The sequence below is a fragment of the Rhinoderma darwinii genome, chromosome 1 (assembly GCF_050947455.1).
Source record: "Rhinoderma darwinii isolate aRhiDar2 chromosome 1, aRhiDar2.hap1, whole genome shotgun sequence".
Taxonomy (NCBI): domain Eukaryota; kingdom Metazoa; phylum Chordata; class Amphibia; order Anura; family Rhinodermatidae; genus Rhinoderma; species Rhinoderma darwinii.
The window spans coordinates 305,617,637-305,633,294 of NC_134687.1; the positions used below are offsets into that span (position 1 = coordinate 305,617,637).

Consider the following 15,658-nt stretch of genomic DNA (forward strand, 5'->3'; position numbering starts at 1 on the left):
ATATCAAAAGGACATAGACATCCAAATCAACTTGATACTTTAAAGCAGTAGACTAGCCAACTATAAGCAAGCAGAACATTGGCTCTAATCCATCACATAAACCTCATCATATACAAATCCCAGAAGCAGAGCAGGTGAGCGACTAGAAGTACATTTGCATGCTGTAGGCCTAATTGTGAGTCTTCTAATTCCGATAGAAAAACACTTTAATATACTCAGAAAATACATTAAAAAAACATGTTACTTACCAAGTCTATGTCCACATTGGCTCAAACTCAAAAATGATCATGTTATCCATTTTTGCAACTGATACAGGGATGTGGGGGTTATATACAATGATGATGACTGGTATATACAGGAATGATAGGTGGTTATATACAGGGATGATTGGTAGTCCAGCCATCAACCCTGTATAACTTCAGAACGGGATACATCTGGAAGGGCTGCTTGCTCACCCTCTCCTCTCACGCAGGCAGGCTTCGTCCGTTTCTGGCGGGCAGCGTTAGAAGCGTGCACTAGCAGACGTTCCTAGCGTGCGCGCACGTCTGCCAGCTTGAATGACTGTGTGGCCCCGCACAGTCATGTGAGAGCGGCGTGAGAAGAGTGGGGCCCTCCTCTCCTGACGCTCCACCATCTCAATGGACGTGGGGCCACCGCCACCCTGCTACCTACGCTACTGAGAAAGTCACATCCGTGTGTGGAACTGATTATTTCAACACTCCATAGAGGTTCTGCTCAGTTATTGGAAATATCTGACACATCAGTCTGGTCCTTAATGTAGAATTATTTGCCAGATCTTTCCAGCAATTTAAATTTCTGAGGGCAACTTAAAGAGGCTCTGTCACCAGATTCTCAAATCCCTATCTCCTATTGCATGTGATCGGCGCTGCAATGTAGATAACATTAAAAATTAACGTTTGTTTTTTTTTTGTTTTTTTTAAACGTTCATTTTTGGCCAAGTTATGAGCTATTTTATATATATATATATATATATATATATACACACTTGAGCTTTGAAATGGACAATTGGGCGTTTTTTTTCGTTATGTCCAACTGGGCGTGTATTGTGTTTTTAACTGGGCGTGTTTACGTGTATGACGCTGACCAATAAGTGACCAGTCCGCGTCATACACTCCTCTCCATTCATTTACACAGAAGCGATGTGCAGCCCCATAGACAGACATTAACGTTAATCTAGTGTCCTGATAATGAATACACATGATCATCCAGCCTGGACGTCATGTGTATTCAGAATCCTGACACTTCTGAATCTTTTCTGTGAGATTCCAACAAGCCACGTGTAATCTCGCGAGATGGATGTCAGGTGTATTCATTATCAGGACACTTGATTAACGTTAATCTCTGTGTATGTGGCTGCACATCGCTCCTGTGTAAATGAATGGAGAGTAGTGTATGACGCTGACTGGTCACTGATTCGTCAGCGTCATATACGTAAACACTCCCAGTTAAAAACACAATACACGCCCAGTTGGACATAACGAAAATAAAAACGCCCAATTGTCCATTTCAAATCTCATTTGCATATATATATATATATATAAAATAGCTCATAACTTGGCCAAAAATGAAAGTTTAAAAAAAAAAAAAACAGTTACTGTCGTCTACATTGCAGCGCCGATCACATGCAATAGGAGATAGGGATTTGAGAATCTGGTGACCGAGCCTCTTTAATGGGTTTTTGTTCTGTATAATAAAGAACATTGGCGGAACCCATGGATTTTTCCAATGTAATTGACGTTTCAGAAGGACCCCCTCATCCCTTTTCATGAAGGTTCAGCTTATTCCTTCACTAACAATTTGTGTTTTTGTTTTTTTTAGGTTCTTGTTTGATGAGGGTAGCAATGAGTATAAATATTATCGTCAAAAGTTTGGAGAATTTCAGAAATCGAAAGGTCAGACACATGTCAAGAGCACGCAGACAAAAAAATGTAAGCAGTCTCCTGAAGAGCTGACTTGTGAGTCTGTGAGAGCTATGCTGTATGCAAAGAAGGCACAAGCCGTGAAGAGGAGACTCTACAAGACCTTGGCCTTCTCAAGAAAAAGAAAGCAGGCAAAACTCAAAAAACGTGGCACAAAGTCAACTCCTCCTGTTAAGGTGGAAGAGGTAATCGAAGGACAAGAACTTGTACCAACAAAAGAAACCACAACAGAAAATTCTGCTTGCGAAGTGGAAGTCAAGTCACCGGAAACTCTTGATACCTTCTCTTTGTCTGATGGTACAGACGCTCAAAAAGATGAGGCGTTACCAGGGGAAAAAAAGCCAAAAGAAGCAGATCCACAGACTGTAGATGGTTTGTAGCTAACTTTTCTACATTTGTGTGCTTCCCTTCTTGCTTTTTGCAGTTATTTTGTAGATGATGTCTTTTTAAGGAGTATTCTATTTTCGATATGCGTATTTCTGCCTAGCAGTGCCATATTGAGAGACCCCAAATTAAATTCAGCTTAAAGGCGTTTTCCATTTTTTTTTTTCATACCGTTGACCTATCCACACGATAGGTTATCAGCATATGATCGGTGGGTGTCCAACACCCGGACCCTGCACTCATCAGCTGTACCGCCTGCCTCTGGGAGCTACGCGTGCCGGAAGCAAAAGGCTCCAACCACTGTATAGCGGCAGTACTGCACCTCTGCTCTTATTCAAGTGAATAGGAGCAGAGCTGCAGTAAAGGCCCTTTTTACACTGGCCAATTTGGGCCGATCGAGACAGCTCGTTGATCGGCGCTCATTTGCTCCTGTCACAAGGAGCTATGGATGGGGATGAGCGATCGTTACTCTGGTCGCTCGTCGTCCTACGTTTATGTCGGCAGTGCGTCTCCCTGATTACACAGGTAGATGTGCTGTAGACAGCGGTATTTCACTTTTTTAAAACTATACAATCTTGATGAACGAGCGTTTGCTTGTTCATCTGCTGTTCGCTGCCCTGTTTACATAGGGCAACGAGCGTTCTATGAACGCTTGTCTGCCTGATAATTGCCCAGTGTAAAAGGGCCTTAACCCAGCACAGTGTTATGGAAACCAATGAAAACTACAGCTCACTTGCAGAAAACAAGTCCTCACATAGCTCAATTGAAGTAAAAATAAAAAGTTATGGCTCTCTGAATATAACTACACCAATTATTATTTTTAAGAATTGTTTTTTTTCTTTGTAAATGTGCTAAAACATAAAATATACATTTTGGTATCGCAGTTATCGTATGGAGTACATGAACCTCTGTTTTGTTTTTTTATCCCATTACTCCCCACAAATAATTTTTTCCAGTACATCCCTCATGACAGCACCACAGGAGGTTGCCCTATTGACCTCTATAGGAACAGGAAGACAGAGGTTAAAAGGCCCCTCCCACCACCCACTTGCCAATGTTCTTCCTGTCCCTACAGGAGCAGAGAGACGTCGCTCCTTGAGAAAACTCGGGCTGGGGGCAAGATCGAGGAGTCCGTGCACTCCCCCTTCTATTCCTCCTAGGGCCTAGGCTAATACCCCTCTAACGCGAGGTCCCTTATCTCCCAACCTAAAACACCTACCTTAGGAATCCTAGGCACGATTCCGGTAGTGTGTGGGGTTTGGGATTCCCAAGCAGGCTCCGGCCTGGCTGCGTGACCATGCTCGGACCGGCAGCTCCATATGGTTGGAAGTGCCGGCAAACATCCTCGTAAGCGCCTCATAGCTGGAAATCTTAGTTGCTGGCTATGACGCGGCCGCACCTCAATCTAATAGCCGTGACCGTAAATGACGTCTGGCTACTTCTGCTTCGCGGCCATCTTGGAAGGTGGGAAATTCAAAACGCCCGCATTTAAAGGGACACGCACAGGTATGTACTTGTTGCGGTAATAGAACTTCCTCATTCTGACGGAATTCCGGATATGTCCCAGGGTCAAGTGAGTCTCACCCTTGGGTAAGGGTTGGGACTCAGTATGTAAGTACACCATGCTTTACCTGCCTTCTGTTTTCTTTAGGATGAAGATTCCTCCCCGAGACAAACTGATAAAAAGAAGGTTAAAAAATGTGCGACTTGTGCGAAAAAACTGCCAGAGTCACATAGGAAACAATTGTCAAGATTGTATTGCAAAATTACTAAAAGAGGAACAACCGACATTTATGTCTGAACTTAGGGCTATGATTCGTGAAGAAGTGAGTCAGTCAGTAGTCTCCTTCGCCCCTCCTCAAAGAACTCCCTCACACTCCCGGGCAAAAAGGCCACGGACTGTAGTGGAACAAAAATATTGCTCACCATCTCAGGGGTCTGACTCGGAGCAGGAGTGTTATTACTTATTGGAGAGTGAGTTAGAAGAAGCAGAGGAACTCTTTCCTTGAACGTCATCTACTCGAGAAAAAAAATGTCTTCACTTCGAGAAACCTAAAAAAAAACCTCCAGTTTGGGAGGTTTCGCTAATAGATGGAACCTACCTTACAGAACTACAGCGGGAAAGGGAAGTCGCTGGAGTTACCCCAAGGGAGGAAGGGGTCGAGGATATCTCCTTAACCCCAATAATGCATTTGAGCCCTCGAAGCAATGACGCCAAGAGTGTGGGAGGAGGACTCCTACATTTTTATTCCAAATGGACCGGAATAACCCAGAACCCTTGTGTTCTAAAGATTATAGAAAAAGGGTACGAATTAGAATTCTCCTCCATTCCTCCAGAGACATTTCTAATAACCAAGTACCAAGCAAAAGACCTTCATCAGATCCTTATCCTGGATGTCCAGAAACTGCTCAAATTGAGAGCAATTACTCCAGTTCCCCACAACGAAAAATTCAAGGGCCACTATTCAAAAATCTTCTTAGTAAAGAAACCAAACGGTTCTTACCGACCATAATCAACCTGAAGTTACTGAACAAATGGGTAAAATATCACAAATTCAAGATGGAGTCTATCAGATCGACTATTCCTCTAATAAGGGAAGAAGCGTCAATGTGTACGATCGATTTAAAGGATGCATACTATCACGTCCCTATCCACCCCGCTTACCACAGATTCCTCGGTTTTGCGATTTAGAACGGTCCTTCCGTTCTCCACTTCCGGTTTGTCTGTCTCCCCTTCGGCATTACCTCCACCCCCAGAATTATTTCAAAAATTACAGCAGAGATTATGGCATTCTTAAAAAGTCAGGGCATAGTAATTATCCCATATTTAGACGATTTCCTGTTGACAGCGGATACTCAGTCTATCTTAAACAGTCATCGGTCACAGGTTCTTTCCCTACTGCAGGAATTGGGATGGATAATCAACTTCCAGAAGTCCAAGTCTTCCTCCCCAAAAGCAGAAGGTCTTCTTAGGAGGGCTACTAGACTCCTCCCTTCAACATTCCTTCCGCCCAAGAGAAACAAATACTTCTACTGACAGAAGTGAGGTAATTTTTTTTTTTTTGGGGGGGGGGGGGCTCCTGTTCCATAAGGGAAGGGATGCGGATGTTGGGAATGATGATGTCTTGCATCCAATCTATTCCATGGAGTCCATTTTACTCCAGACCCTTACAGAATCTGATCCTGTCCCAGTGGGATCGAAAACAGGACTCCTTAGATTCAGATTTCCGAAACAGTGAAATCATCTCTCCATTGGTGGCTCTGCACAAACAACATAAGCAAAGGGGTCCCCTGGAGAACTTCTCCTTATGTGGTAATTACCACAGATGCCAGCAAACACGGCTGGGGGTCGGTAACCCAAGACGGGCACTTTCAAGGCACATGGCCTGTTCAGATGAAGACTGTCCTCAAACTTCAGGGAACTAAAAGCCAAATGGGAGACATGTATAAGAGCGTCACCCATAATAAAAGGGACGCATGTAAGGATTTTATCGGAGAACACAACAGCGGTGTCCGTCCTTCGCCATCAAGGGGGAACAAGACACACTCTTCTTCAGGCCCTCTCTGCACAAATTTTCAGTTGGGCAGAAGAAAATGTCCTATCCGTCTCTGCAGTCCACCTAGAAGGCTCAGGGAACCTATCAGCAGATTTCCTGAGTCGGGAAAAAGTAGTCCCTGGAGAATGGTCCCTAAACAGGGAAGTCTTTCTGTCCTTAATCCGAAAATGGGGTTATCCACAAATTAGACCTTTTTGCCACAAGGAAAAACTCCCAGGTAGAGACCTTCTCCCTAAATCTCAAAGACAACCCATTGGGAGTAGATGCATTATCCCATCCCTGGGACATGGATCTGGCCTTTCCTTTACTCCATTTCCTCTAATACCAATGGTATTAAGAAAAATCCAGGAAGATTTGACAAAGTTCATCATTATTCTTCCCTTTTGGCCAAAAAGAATCTGGTTTCCAATCGTAAAGTACCTGGCGTTGGAAGACCCTATCATGCTCCCAGTCAAGAAGAATCTTCTCTCCCAGGGTCCCTTATTCTTTCAGGGAATAGAAACTCTGAAGTTGTCAGCCTGGATCCTGAAAGGCAGATCTTGAGAAACCACGGTCTGTCAGATGAGGTAATTTCAACTATCTTATCAAGTCATAAAGAAGTTACCTCAAAAATCTATCAAAAAATTTGGAAGAAATTCTGTTCCTGGTATGGAGATCCAGGACCAGACCCCTTTACTCCCAACATCGTGAAAATCCTAGATTTTCTACAATCTGTATTCAAAAAAGGGCTTAGCCCTAGTTCCTTTTAAAAGTGCAGATTTCAGCCTTAACTAATTTTTTCAATACTCCTTTAGCTGAACATCGGTGGATCAGAAGATTCACTCAAGAAATCGGTACCTACCTGGGACTTGAATGTAGTCTTTACGGCTCTTTGCGATTCTCCTTCCCCCCCCCCCCCCTTTTTGAGCCGCTCGACACGATTAGTATGCATTTTTTAACTCTAAAAGCTGCATTCCTAGTCAACAGACCACACTCTTTACCTTTTCCCTCCCCTTACTCAACCTTCTGCATTCCTAGTTGCTATTACCTCAGCAAGAAGGATTGGAGAAATCCAATCCCTGTCGGTCATAGAACCCTACCTAAAAGTACAAGAAAACAAGGTCATTCTAAAGCTAGATCCTTCCTTTTATTCCGAAGGTATCTACTGCATTCCATGGGGAACAAGAAATAATTCTACCTTCCTTTTGTCCAGATCCTAAAGACCAACAAGAAGACAAATTCCATTGCCTGGATGTCAGGCAAACAATTCTCCAGTATCTGGATAGAACCTCCTCCTGGAGACCAGATAAAAATCTATTTGTCCTGTATGGGGGAAAGAATAGAGGAAAGAGAGCCTCAAAAGGCTCTCTAGCGAGATGGGTAAAAACTACCATACAAGAAGCCTACAAGTCCCAAGGACTATGTGCCCCACAAGGCATTAAAGCCCATTCAACGAGGGCAGTTTTGGCATCCTGGGCAGAAAGAAGAGCAGCCTCTATGCACCAAATCTGCAGAACTGCCACTTGGTTAAGCAATCATACGTTTTGCAAACCTTTTATAGGCTAGATGTTCTGTCAGATACGGATTTAAGTTTTGGACGGAAAGTCCTCCAATCCGTAGCCCTCCCGGAGCATTATAATTTGGTATTGCTCCTGTGGTGCTGTCATGAGGGATGTACTGGAAAGTAGGAATTAGACCTACTGGTAATTGTATTTCCAGGAATCCATCATGACCGCACCCTTACATTCCCTCCCCTTTTATTGAAATTCTGATTTGTGCAAGTAACATGGCCGTTATTATCCCGAGAAATAAAATAGGGTTGCATCCATCCTGGTGTAGTAATTGAAAAACACTGGCAAGTGGGTGGAGGGAGCGGCCTTTTTAACCTTTTGTCTTCCTGTCCCTATAGAGGTCAATAGGGCAACCTCCTCCTGTGGTGTGGTCATGATGGATTCCTGGAAATACAATTACAGGTAGATCTTATTCCTACTTTCCCAGTACATTATATGGTACATTTTAATGGTGCTGTGAAAAACACGTTCCGCAAAAAACAACTCTGATACTGCTATATCGACAGAAAAATGAAAAGTTTGGCTCTTGGTGGGGAGGAAAAAGTGAAAACGAAGAAAAATGTCTATGGAGGGAAATGGTTAAAAAACGTTTTTGAAATACACATGTTGCCACTTTAACCCCTTCCCGACATTTGACGTATCCATACGCCAAAGACGAGTAGGGGAAGTATGGAGCGGGCTCACGGAGTGAACCCGCTCCATACGATGCGGGTGTCGGCTGTTTGTTACAGCCGACATTTCAGAGTAATGAGCCGCATCGCGCTCGAGTGCGATCCCGCTCGTTTAACTCATTAAATGCTGCGGTTAATAGCGACCGCAGCATTTAAATCGTTAGAGGGGGTGACCCACTCTAAAAGCTCATTGCGCCCCCGGCAACGCAATCGCGCGCGCGTGGGGGGGGGGGGGGAGATGGTTGCTATGGCTGCCTGGGGGCCTAATGATGGCCCCTCAGGTCTGCCATCTTTGTGCACCTATTAAGCCTTAATAGATGCCTGTCAGAATCACGATATACTGCAATACATTAGTATTGCAGTATATTGTGCTAACGATCGCTGGTTGAAGTCCCCTAGGGGGACTAATAAAAAAAGTAATGAGTTCTTTTGTTTTTGTTTTTTTTGTGTAAAAAAAATAAATAAAAACCTTTTTCCCATTTCGCCCCTAGAGCATAGTAAAAAAAATAAACATAATTGGTATTGCCGCGTCCGTAAAAGTCATTACAATATATCATTATTTAACCCGAACGCCATGAAAAAAAAGAATGGTAAAACGCCAGAATCTATTATTTGGTCACCTAATCTCCCACAAAAAAATTAAATAAAAAGTGATCAAACCGTCGCATGTACACCAAAATGGTGTTATTAAAAACTACCGCTTATCCCGCAAAAAATAAGCCCTCATATCACTTAATCGACGGAAAAATAAAAAAGTTATGGCTCTCAGAATTTGGCAACCCAAAATAAATTTTCTTTTTTACACTTCGGTTTTTACTTGTAAAAGTAGTCAAATATAGAAAAAACAATATATATTTGGTATCGCCGTAATCGTATTGACCCACACAATAAAGTTAACATGTTTTAATTGCACAATGCATTCCATAAAAACAGCGCGCAAAAAAACATGGAGGAATCGCTGTTTTTTTTTTTCATTTTCTACCCCATACATTTTTTCCCCATTGCCTAGTACATTATATGGCAAAATAAATGGTGCTATGAAAAACTACAACTCGTCCCGCAAAAATCAAGCCCGCATAGTACTATATCGACTGAAAAATAAAGACGTTATGGCTTTTGGAATGTGTGGAAGAAAAAACGAAAATTAAAATCTGAAAAAGGGCTGCAGTGGGAAGGTGTTAAAACAGTTGTGTTGTGCCGTGCCATGGGTATATATTCCTTACATACTGAGACTATTGTACTTCCGCACCCCCTGCTGTTTCAGCATGTGAGCAATAAACCCTCTCAGCAGTTTACATCTCCAATTCGACAATACACATAATCGGCCGGTGCAGCAGGCGATCTATTGCTGCTGTAACGCGGAGCTATGGATGGGGACTAGCGGTCGTTACTCCAATTGCTCGTCCCCATAGCCATACATTATTATCATGTCGACAGCGCGTCTCTGTTTACACAGGGAGATGTTCTGTCAACAGCAATAATTTACGTTTTTAAAACTGTACGACTAGCAGATGATCGAGCGTTTGCTCATCTGCCCGGTAATCGCCCAGTATAAAACCCCTTTTAATGCACATGTGAGATGTGTATTTTGTGCTGGAAATTGACAGGCTGCCTTTCTTTCAATACAGGCGAAGAAGGAAGCGAGCGTGCTCTGTTCATACTTCTAAATTAGAAAACTCTGTTAATTCCCGTTCCGCTATTCTTTTATGCCTGCTGTACTGCAGTCCATAGTGCTTCCGTTCTGAGATCCGAACATCAGTTCTATAGAAAATAAGTAATAAAAGTTATTGAAATCACTTTAATAATCTTGCAGTCTGTGAAGAGAGGGGGCCGCGCTCTCCCAAAACAGCCGATTTTTGCCTGGTAATGATGTGACCAGCTCTAGTATGGCTCATAGAGGGGGCCTGAGCAGGGGAACCCGCTCTGACGTCCATATGTCCTTTCATGCACAGCAGGCAAAGTTTGTCACGTTAGGGCCTGTACACTTCAGCGTTCGGAACCGATGAACAGATCCCATTCAACCTTTTCGTTAGAGGAACCGATGAACGGAAACCATAGCTTCCGTTTGCATTACCACTGATTTCAATGCTAATGCTTCCATTGTAGCTGGCTTCCGTTCCGGAAAGTTTCCGTTCTTTTCACGGAAACAATAGCGTAGTCGACTGCACTACTGTTTTCATGAAAGAAACAAACTTTACGGAACGTAAACAAACTGCAACGGAAGCATCACCGTTGAAATCAGTGGTAATGCAAACGGAAGCTGTAGTTTCCGTTCGGTTCCTTCGACGTAAAGTTTTAACGGAACCCAAACGCTGATGTGAACAGGCCCTTAGACAATTGTTTACTTGTGATATCTGCTCCGTCCTACATTGCCGCTACTATAAAGCCTATTTTCTATAGCTAGAAATACTTATAACATCCTCCGTCTGGCTTTGCATAACAGACCACCCAATAATCGTGAACTATTTCACTATCTTTCTTCGTTGCCGTCCCGTTGTATAACGTTTGTCTTTCTGGGTCTTTTTTTCATAGTTGATGACAAGACAAAGGATACTGCAATAAAGCTGGCGGAATTTGTTGTTCAAATGGGACCGGAAATAGAGCAATTCAGCATGGAGAATAGTGTAAACAACCCAGAGTTTTGGTAAGTGTGGGGGAATTTTATACTCAAGTGACCTGTCCAAATGTGATGTGAAATTTGCAGGTTTAACTAGGAATCGCACACTGGAAATTTTCAGTTTTCTGTAGGTCACTATGTAAACCTGTTGGTTATTGTTTTTAGAAAAATCATGGGATAAAGCACATTTATGACCTTTGCAATGGTTACTTGCTAACAAGTGTAGAAAATTCCTCCATAGGGATCGTTTGGATCCATCCTGGTGTGCACCACCAATTGTATATCATATACGTGTAAGGAAAGGGTAAGTATGAGGTAGCGGGTGGAGATAATTCAAATCGAACTTTTATTTTATCTAAAAAAAAGTATTGAAATTATAAGGTGTTCTGTCAGGTGCTGGCATGTAATGTCCGTTGGGAAAGTGTGGGGTCGGAGGTCCCCTAACAGATAACCACCCCACAAAATGAATGTGCACGAAGTTTCCCCCCTTCTTTTTATTTTTTTACGTTTACAATATACTGCCTGTTTTGTAAATATGCGACTATTTCAGATGTCCAATTAAGTGGCGCTGTGGGACAGTAAGTTTAGGTCCAGTGCATTTATTTCACGTATAGGCTGAACAGTCAACTTCCAACTGTTTATAAAACTATAATAAATTATCAATGGTATAATGTTGTTTCCCACAATAGATGTTAAAAAGTAAAATAATGTTTTAACTACATTGTTATGGAGACTTGTTGCACTTAGTCTCCCAGCGGTGCTGTGTGCTTTTTCAGAGTCACTGCTATAAGGCCGTGTTCACATGGAGCTTTTTTTGCAGGCAGAAAAAAAATCTGCCTCCGAATTCCTACAGCAATTTTGAGGCCGATTTGGACCTGCCCGCGATTTTTTTCTTTTTTGCCCGCGGCCATTGAAGCTAATGCAAGGACTGTGGGCAAAAAATGCTCGGTGTGAACTGATCCTTAGGCCCTATTCACACAGAGTTCTTTGGCGCTGATTTTGATGCGGAAACAGCGCTGGAATCTTAGCCAAAAATGTCCGAAATCGTCCCCCCATGAGGCGTGTTTGTGTTTTTTTTTTTTTTTTTTCTTTTTTGTGTTTTTTTGTTGACCACTCGCAGGGGAAAAACGCGGCATGTCTTTTCTTGCCAAGGTTTCCGCCTTTGACCTCCCATTGAATCAATGAGATGCAGAAAAAAACTCTATGCGCTCGTTTTTGAGCGGTTTTCGCCCGCGGTCCTTTCAGTAGCGTCAATGGCCGGACCGAAAAACACTGAACAATACGCGCAGGCAGTTCAAAATCTGCTTCAAAATTCCTGAAGGAATTCTGGGGCAGGTTTTGTCTGCCTGCAAAAAAACCGAAGTGTGAACAGGGCCTTAGATAGCACTTGTTAATGCAAACTGCAGGAGTTTTAGGGCTAAACGACCCTCTTGTCTTCTGGAGGCAGATGTTTTAGCTATACATCTGCCTCCTAATTAGTGCAGGGCACAGTGTTTACTTGACATTCCCACTCTAAGGCTGGGTTCACACGAGCACATTAACGTCCGTAATCGACGGACGTATTTCGGCCGGAAGTCCCGGACCGAACAGTGCAGGGAGCCGGGCTCCTAGCATCATAGTTATGTACGATGCTAGGAGTCCCTGCCTCGCTGCAGGACAACTGTCCCGTACTGTAATCATGTTTTCAGTACGGGACAGTAGTTCCACGGAGAGGCAGGGACTCCTAGCGTCGTACATCACTATGATGCTAGGAGCCCGGCTCCCTGCACTGTGTTCGGTCCGGGACTTCCGGCCGAAATACGTCCGTCCATTACGGACGTTAAAGTGCTCGTGTGAACCCAGCCTAAGCGGTGAAGCTGGCAGAATTCAGAATGCCTGCTTGTTAGGGCTGATTCAGACGAACGTGGCGTTTTTGCGCACGCAAAACACGCAGCGTTTTGCCTGCGCAAAAGCTACTTCCCTGCTCCGTGAGGCAGCATCATATGATGCGCGGCTGCGTGTTTTTCGCGCAGCCGCCATCATTATGACACGTCATTTGGATGTTTGTAAACAGAAAAGCACGTGGTGCTTTTCTGTTTACATTCATCCTTTTGACAGCTGTTGCGCGAAACAGGCAGTTCGCACGGAAGTGCTTCCATGCGTGGTTTTCACGCACCCATTGACTTCAATGGGTGCGTGATGCGCAAAATACGGCGAGATATTGAACATGTCGCGCTTTTTACGCAGCGGACAAACGCTGCGCAAACAGCACGGACTGTCTGTACTGCCCCATAGACTTCTATCGGTCCATTAACCCCTTAACGCACCATGACGTAACTGTACGTCATGGTGAGCAGTAAGTTCGCGCACCTTGACGTACAGTTACGTCAGTGCTTTGACAGTTAACCGCCGCGCGGCGCTACACCGCAGCGGCGGTTAACTGTGCAGGGTGTCAGCCCTGCTCTCCCCGTTGCCGATCAGCGGCCTGTCGCCGCTGATATCGGCAGTTAACCCCTTAATTGCGGCGCTCGATTTTGAACGCCACAATTAAGGTCTTTAGCGCCGATCGGCAGCCCCCATGTGAAATCACAGGGGCTGGCGATGGTACCCATGGCAACCGGACGCCAGACAATGGCTTCCGGGTTGCCATGTACAGAAGCCTATGAGGACCACCCCGAGGGTGGTCGTCGTAGGCTTCCTGTCAGTGTGACAGTCACGTCACAATGACAGTTGGAGTACATTACACTACGTGTGTAGTGTAATGTATTCCAGCAGCGATCAGAGCTGCAAGTCTAAGTGTCCCCTAGTGGGACAAGTGAAAAAAGAATAAAAATGTTTTAAAAAAAGTGTAAAAATAAAAGTTATAACTGACATAAACAAGAACTGCTTTTTTTCCTATAATAAGTCTTTCATTATAGGAAAAAAAATGAACACGTAAAAAAAAAGTACACATATGTGGTATCACCGCGTTCGTAACGACCCCAACTATAAAACTATAATATTATTTTTCCCACACAGTGAACGCCGCAAAAAAAATAAACGAAAAACAATGCCAGAATCACTATTTTTTGGTCACCACCCCTCACAAAATATGTAATAAAAAGTGATCAAAAAGTCGCATGTACGCCAAAATAGTACTGATACAAACTACAACCCGTCCCGCAAAAAACAAGCCCTTACACAGCTTTTTTGACTGAAAAATAAAAAAGTTATGGCTCTCAGAATATGGTGACAGAAAATAAATTATTTTCTAAATAAGTTATTTTATTGCACAAACGCTGCAAAACATAACAAAACCTATATACATATGGTATGGCCGTAATCGTACCGACCCGCAGAATAAAGTATAATAGTCATTTATAGCCCAGGGTAAACGGCGTCAAAAATAAATAAAAATCATTGTCAGAATTGATGGTTTTTGGTCACCTGGCTTGCCGAAAAATTGAATAAAAAGTGATCAACAAAATCACATGTACCCCAAAATGGTACCAATGAAAATTACAGATTGTCCCGCAACAAATAAGCCCTCACACGGCTCCGGTGGCGAAAAAATAAAAAAAGTTCCGGCTCCCAGATTATGGCGATGCAAAATGTGCAGAGTGTTCCAAAAGTGGATAAGATCGGGCACCATTTATCAGTGCGACACCGGCCACATATCTGTGGATTATTATTTATTTACCCCATTATTATACCCTCTTATTATGCCCGTGATGTACTCTGCCCAGCCTACATGTGCCCCAACATTATAAACTGAAATACCAGCAAAACGCCAGAGCTACTACCAAGCAAAATATGCGCTCCAAAAGCCAAATGGCGTCCCTCCCTTCTGAGCCCTACAGCGTGCCCAAACAGCCGTTTATGTCCACCGATATGGCATCGTACCAAAAAATGGTACCAATAAAAACGACAGCTCGTCCCGCAAAAAATAAGCCCCCACACCCCTCTATTGACAGAAAAATAAAAAAGTAGTGGCTCTTGGAAAGCGGGGAGGAAAAACGAAAAAGCAAAACATGAATCAGTTCGTAAAGGGTTAATTACTTTCTAATGAAAAAACATTTATGACCACATGTGGGGTATTGCCGGAGAAATTGCTTTACAAACGTTGGGGTGCATTTTCTCGTTTATCCTTTGTGAAATTGAAAAAATTCAACATTTTAGTGGAAATAATGTTGATATTAATTTTCACGGCCTAATTCTAATAAATTCTGCAAAAGACGTGTGGGGCCTAAATGCTCACTATACCCCTAGATAGATTCCTTAAGTGGTGTAGTTTCCCAAATGGGGTTACTTTTGGTGGGCTTCCACTGTTTCGGTCTCTCAGGGGCTTTGCAAATTCGACATAGCACCCAAAAACATTCCAGCTAAATTTGAGCTCCAAAAGCCAAATAGCGCTCCTTCCCTTCTAAGCCCCGGTGTGGGTCCAAACAGTAGTTTATTACCACATATGGGGTATTTACGTAATCAGGAGAAATTGTTTTACAAATGTTGGGGTGCTTTTTCTCCTTTATTCCTTGTAAAAATTAAAAATGGCTACCTTTTTTCAGAAAAAAAGTAGATTTTCATCTTCACATACTAATTCAAATAAATTTAGCAAAAAAACTGTGGGTTCAAAATGCTAACTATACCCATAGATAAATTCCTTGAGGGGTATAGTTTCCAAAATGGGGTCACTTTTGGGGTGTTTCCACTGTTTTGGCAGCACAAGGCCTCCTCACACCTGACATGGTACCTAAAATATATTCTAATAAAATAGAGGCCCAAAATCCACTAGGTGCTCCTTTGCTTCTGAGGCCTGTGTTTCAGTCCATGACCACGCTAGGGCCACATGTGGGGTATTTCTAAAAACTGCAGAATCTGGGCAATAAATATTGAGTTGCATTTCTCGGGTAAAACCTTCTGTGGTACAGAAAAAATTTATTACAAATGAATTTTGCTTTAATTCCTGTGAAACGCCTAAAGG

The 15,658-nt window shown here is 43.1% G+C and overlaps 1 protein-coding gene across 2 annotated transcripts in view; it reads left to right on the plus strand.

Annotated features, from left to right (window-relative positions):
- LOC142648684 (SURP and G-patch domain-containing protein 2-like) overlaps window positions 1-15,658 on the plus strand; it is a 69,232-nt gene that overhangs the window by 24,442 nt on the left and 29,132 nt on the right. For both annotated transcript variants that reach the window (XM_075825467.1, XM_075825468.1), the window contains exons 5-6: window positions 1,840-2,312; window positions 10,635-10,746. In XM_075825467.1, coding sequence (XP_075681582.1) covers window positions 1,840-2,312; window positions 10,635-10,746 — 585 coding nt within the window. The remainder of the gene's footprint in view (window positions 1-1,839; window positions 2,313-10,634; window positions 10,747-15,658) is intronic.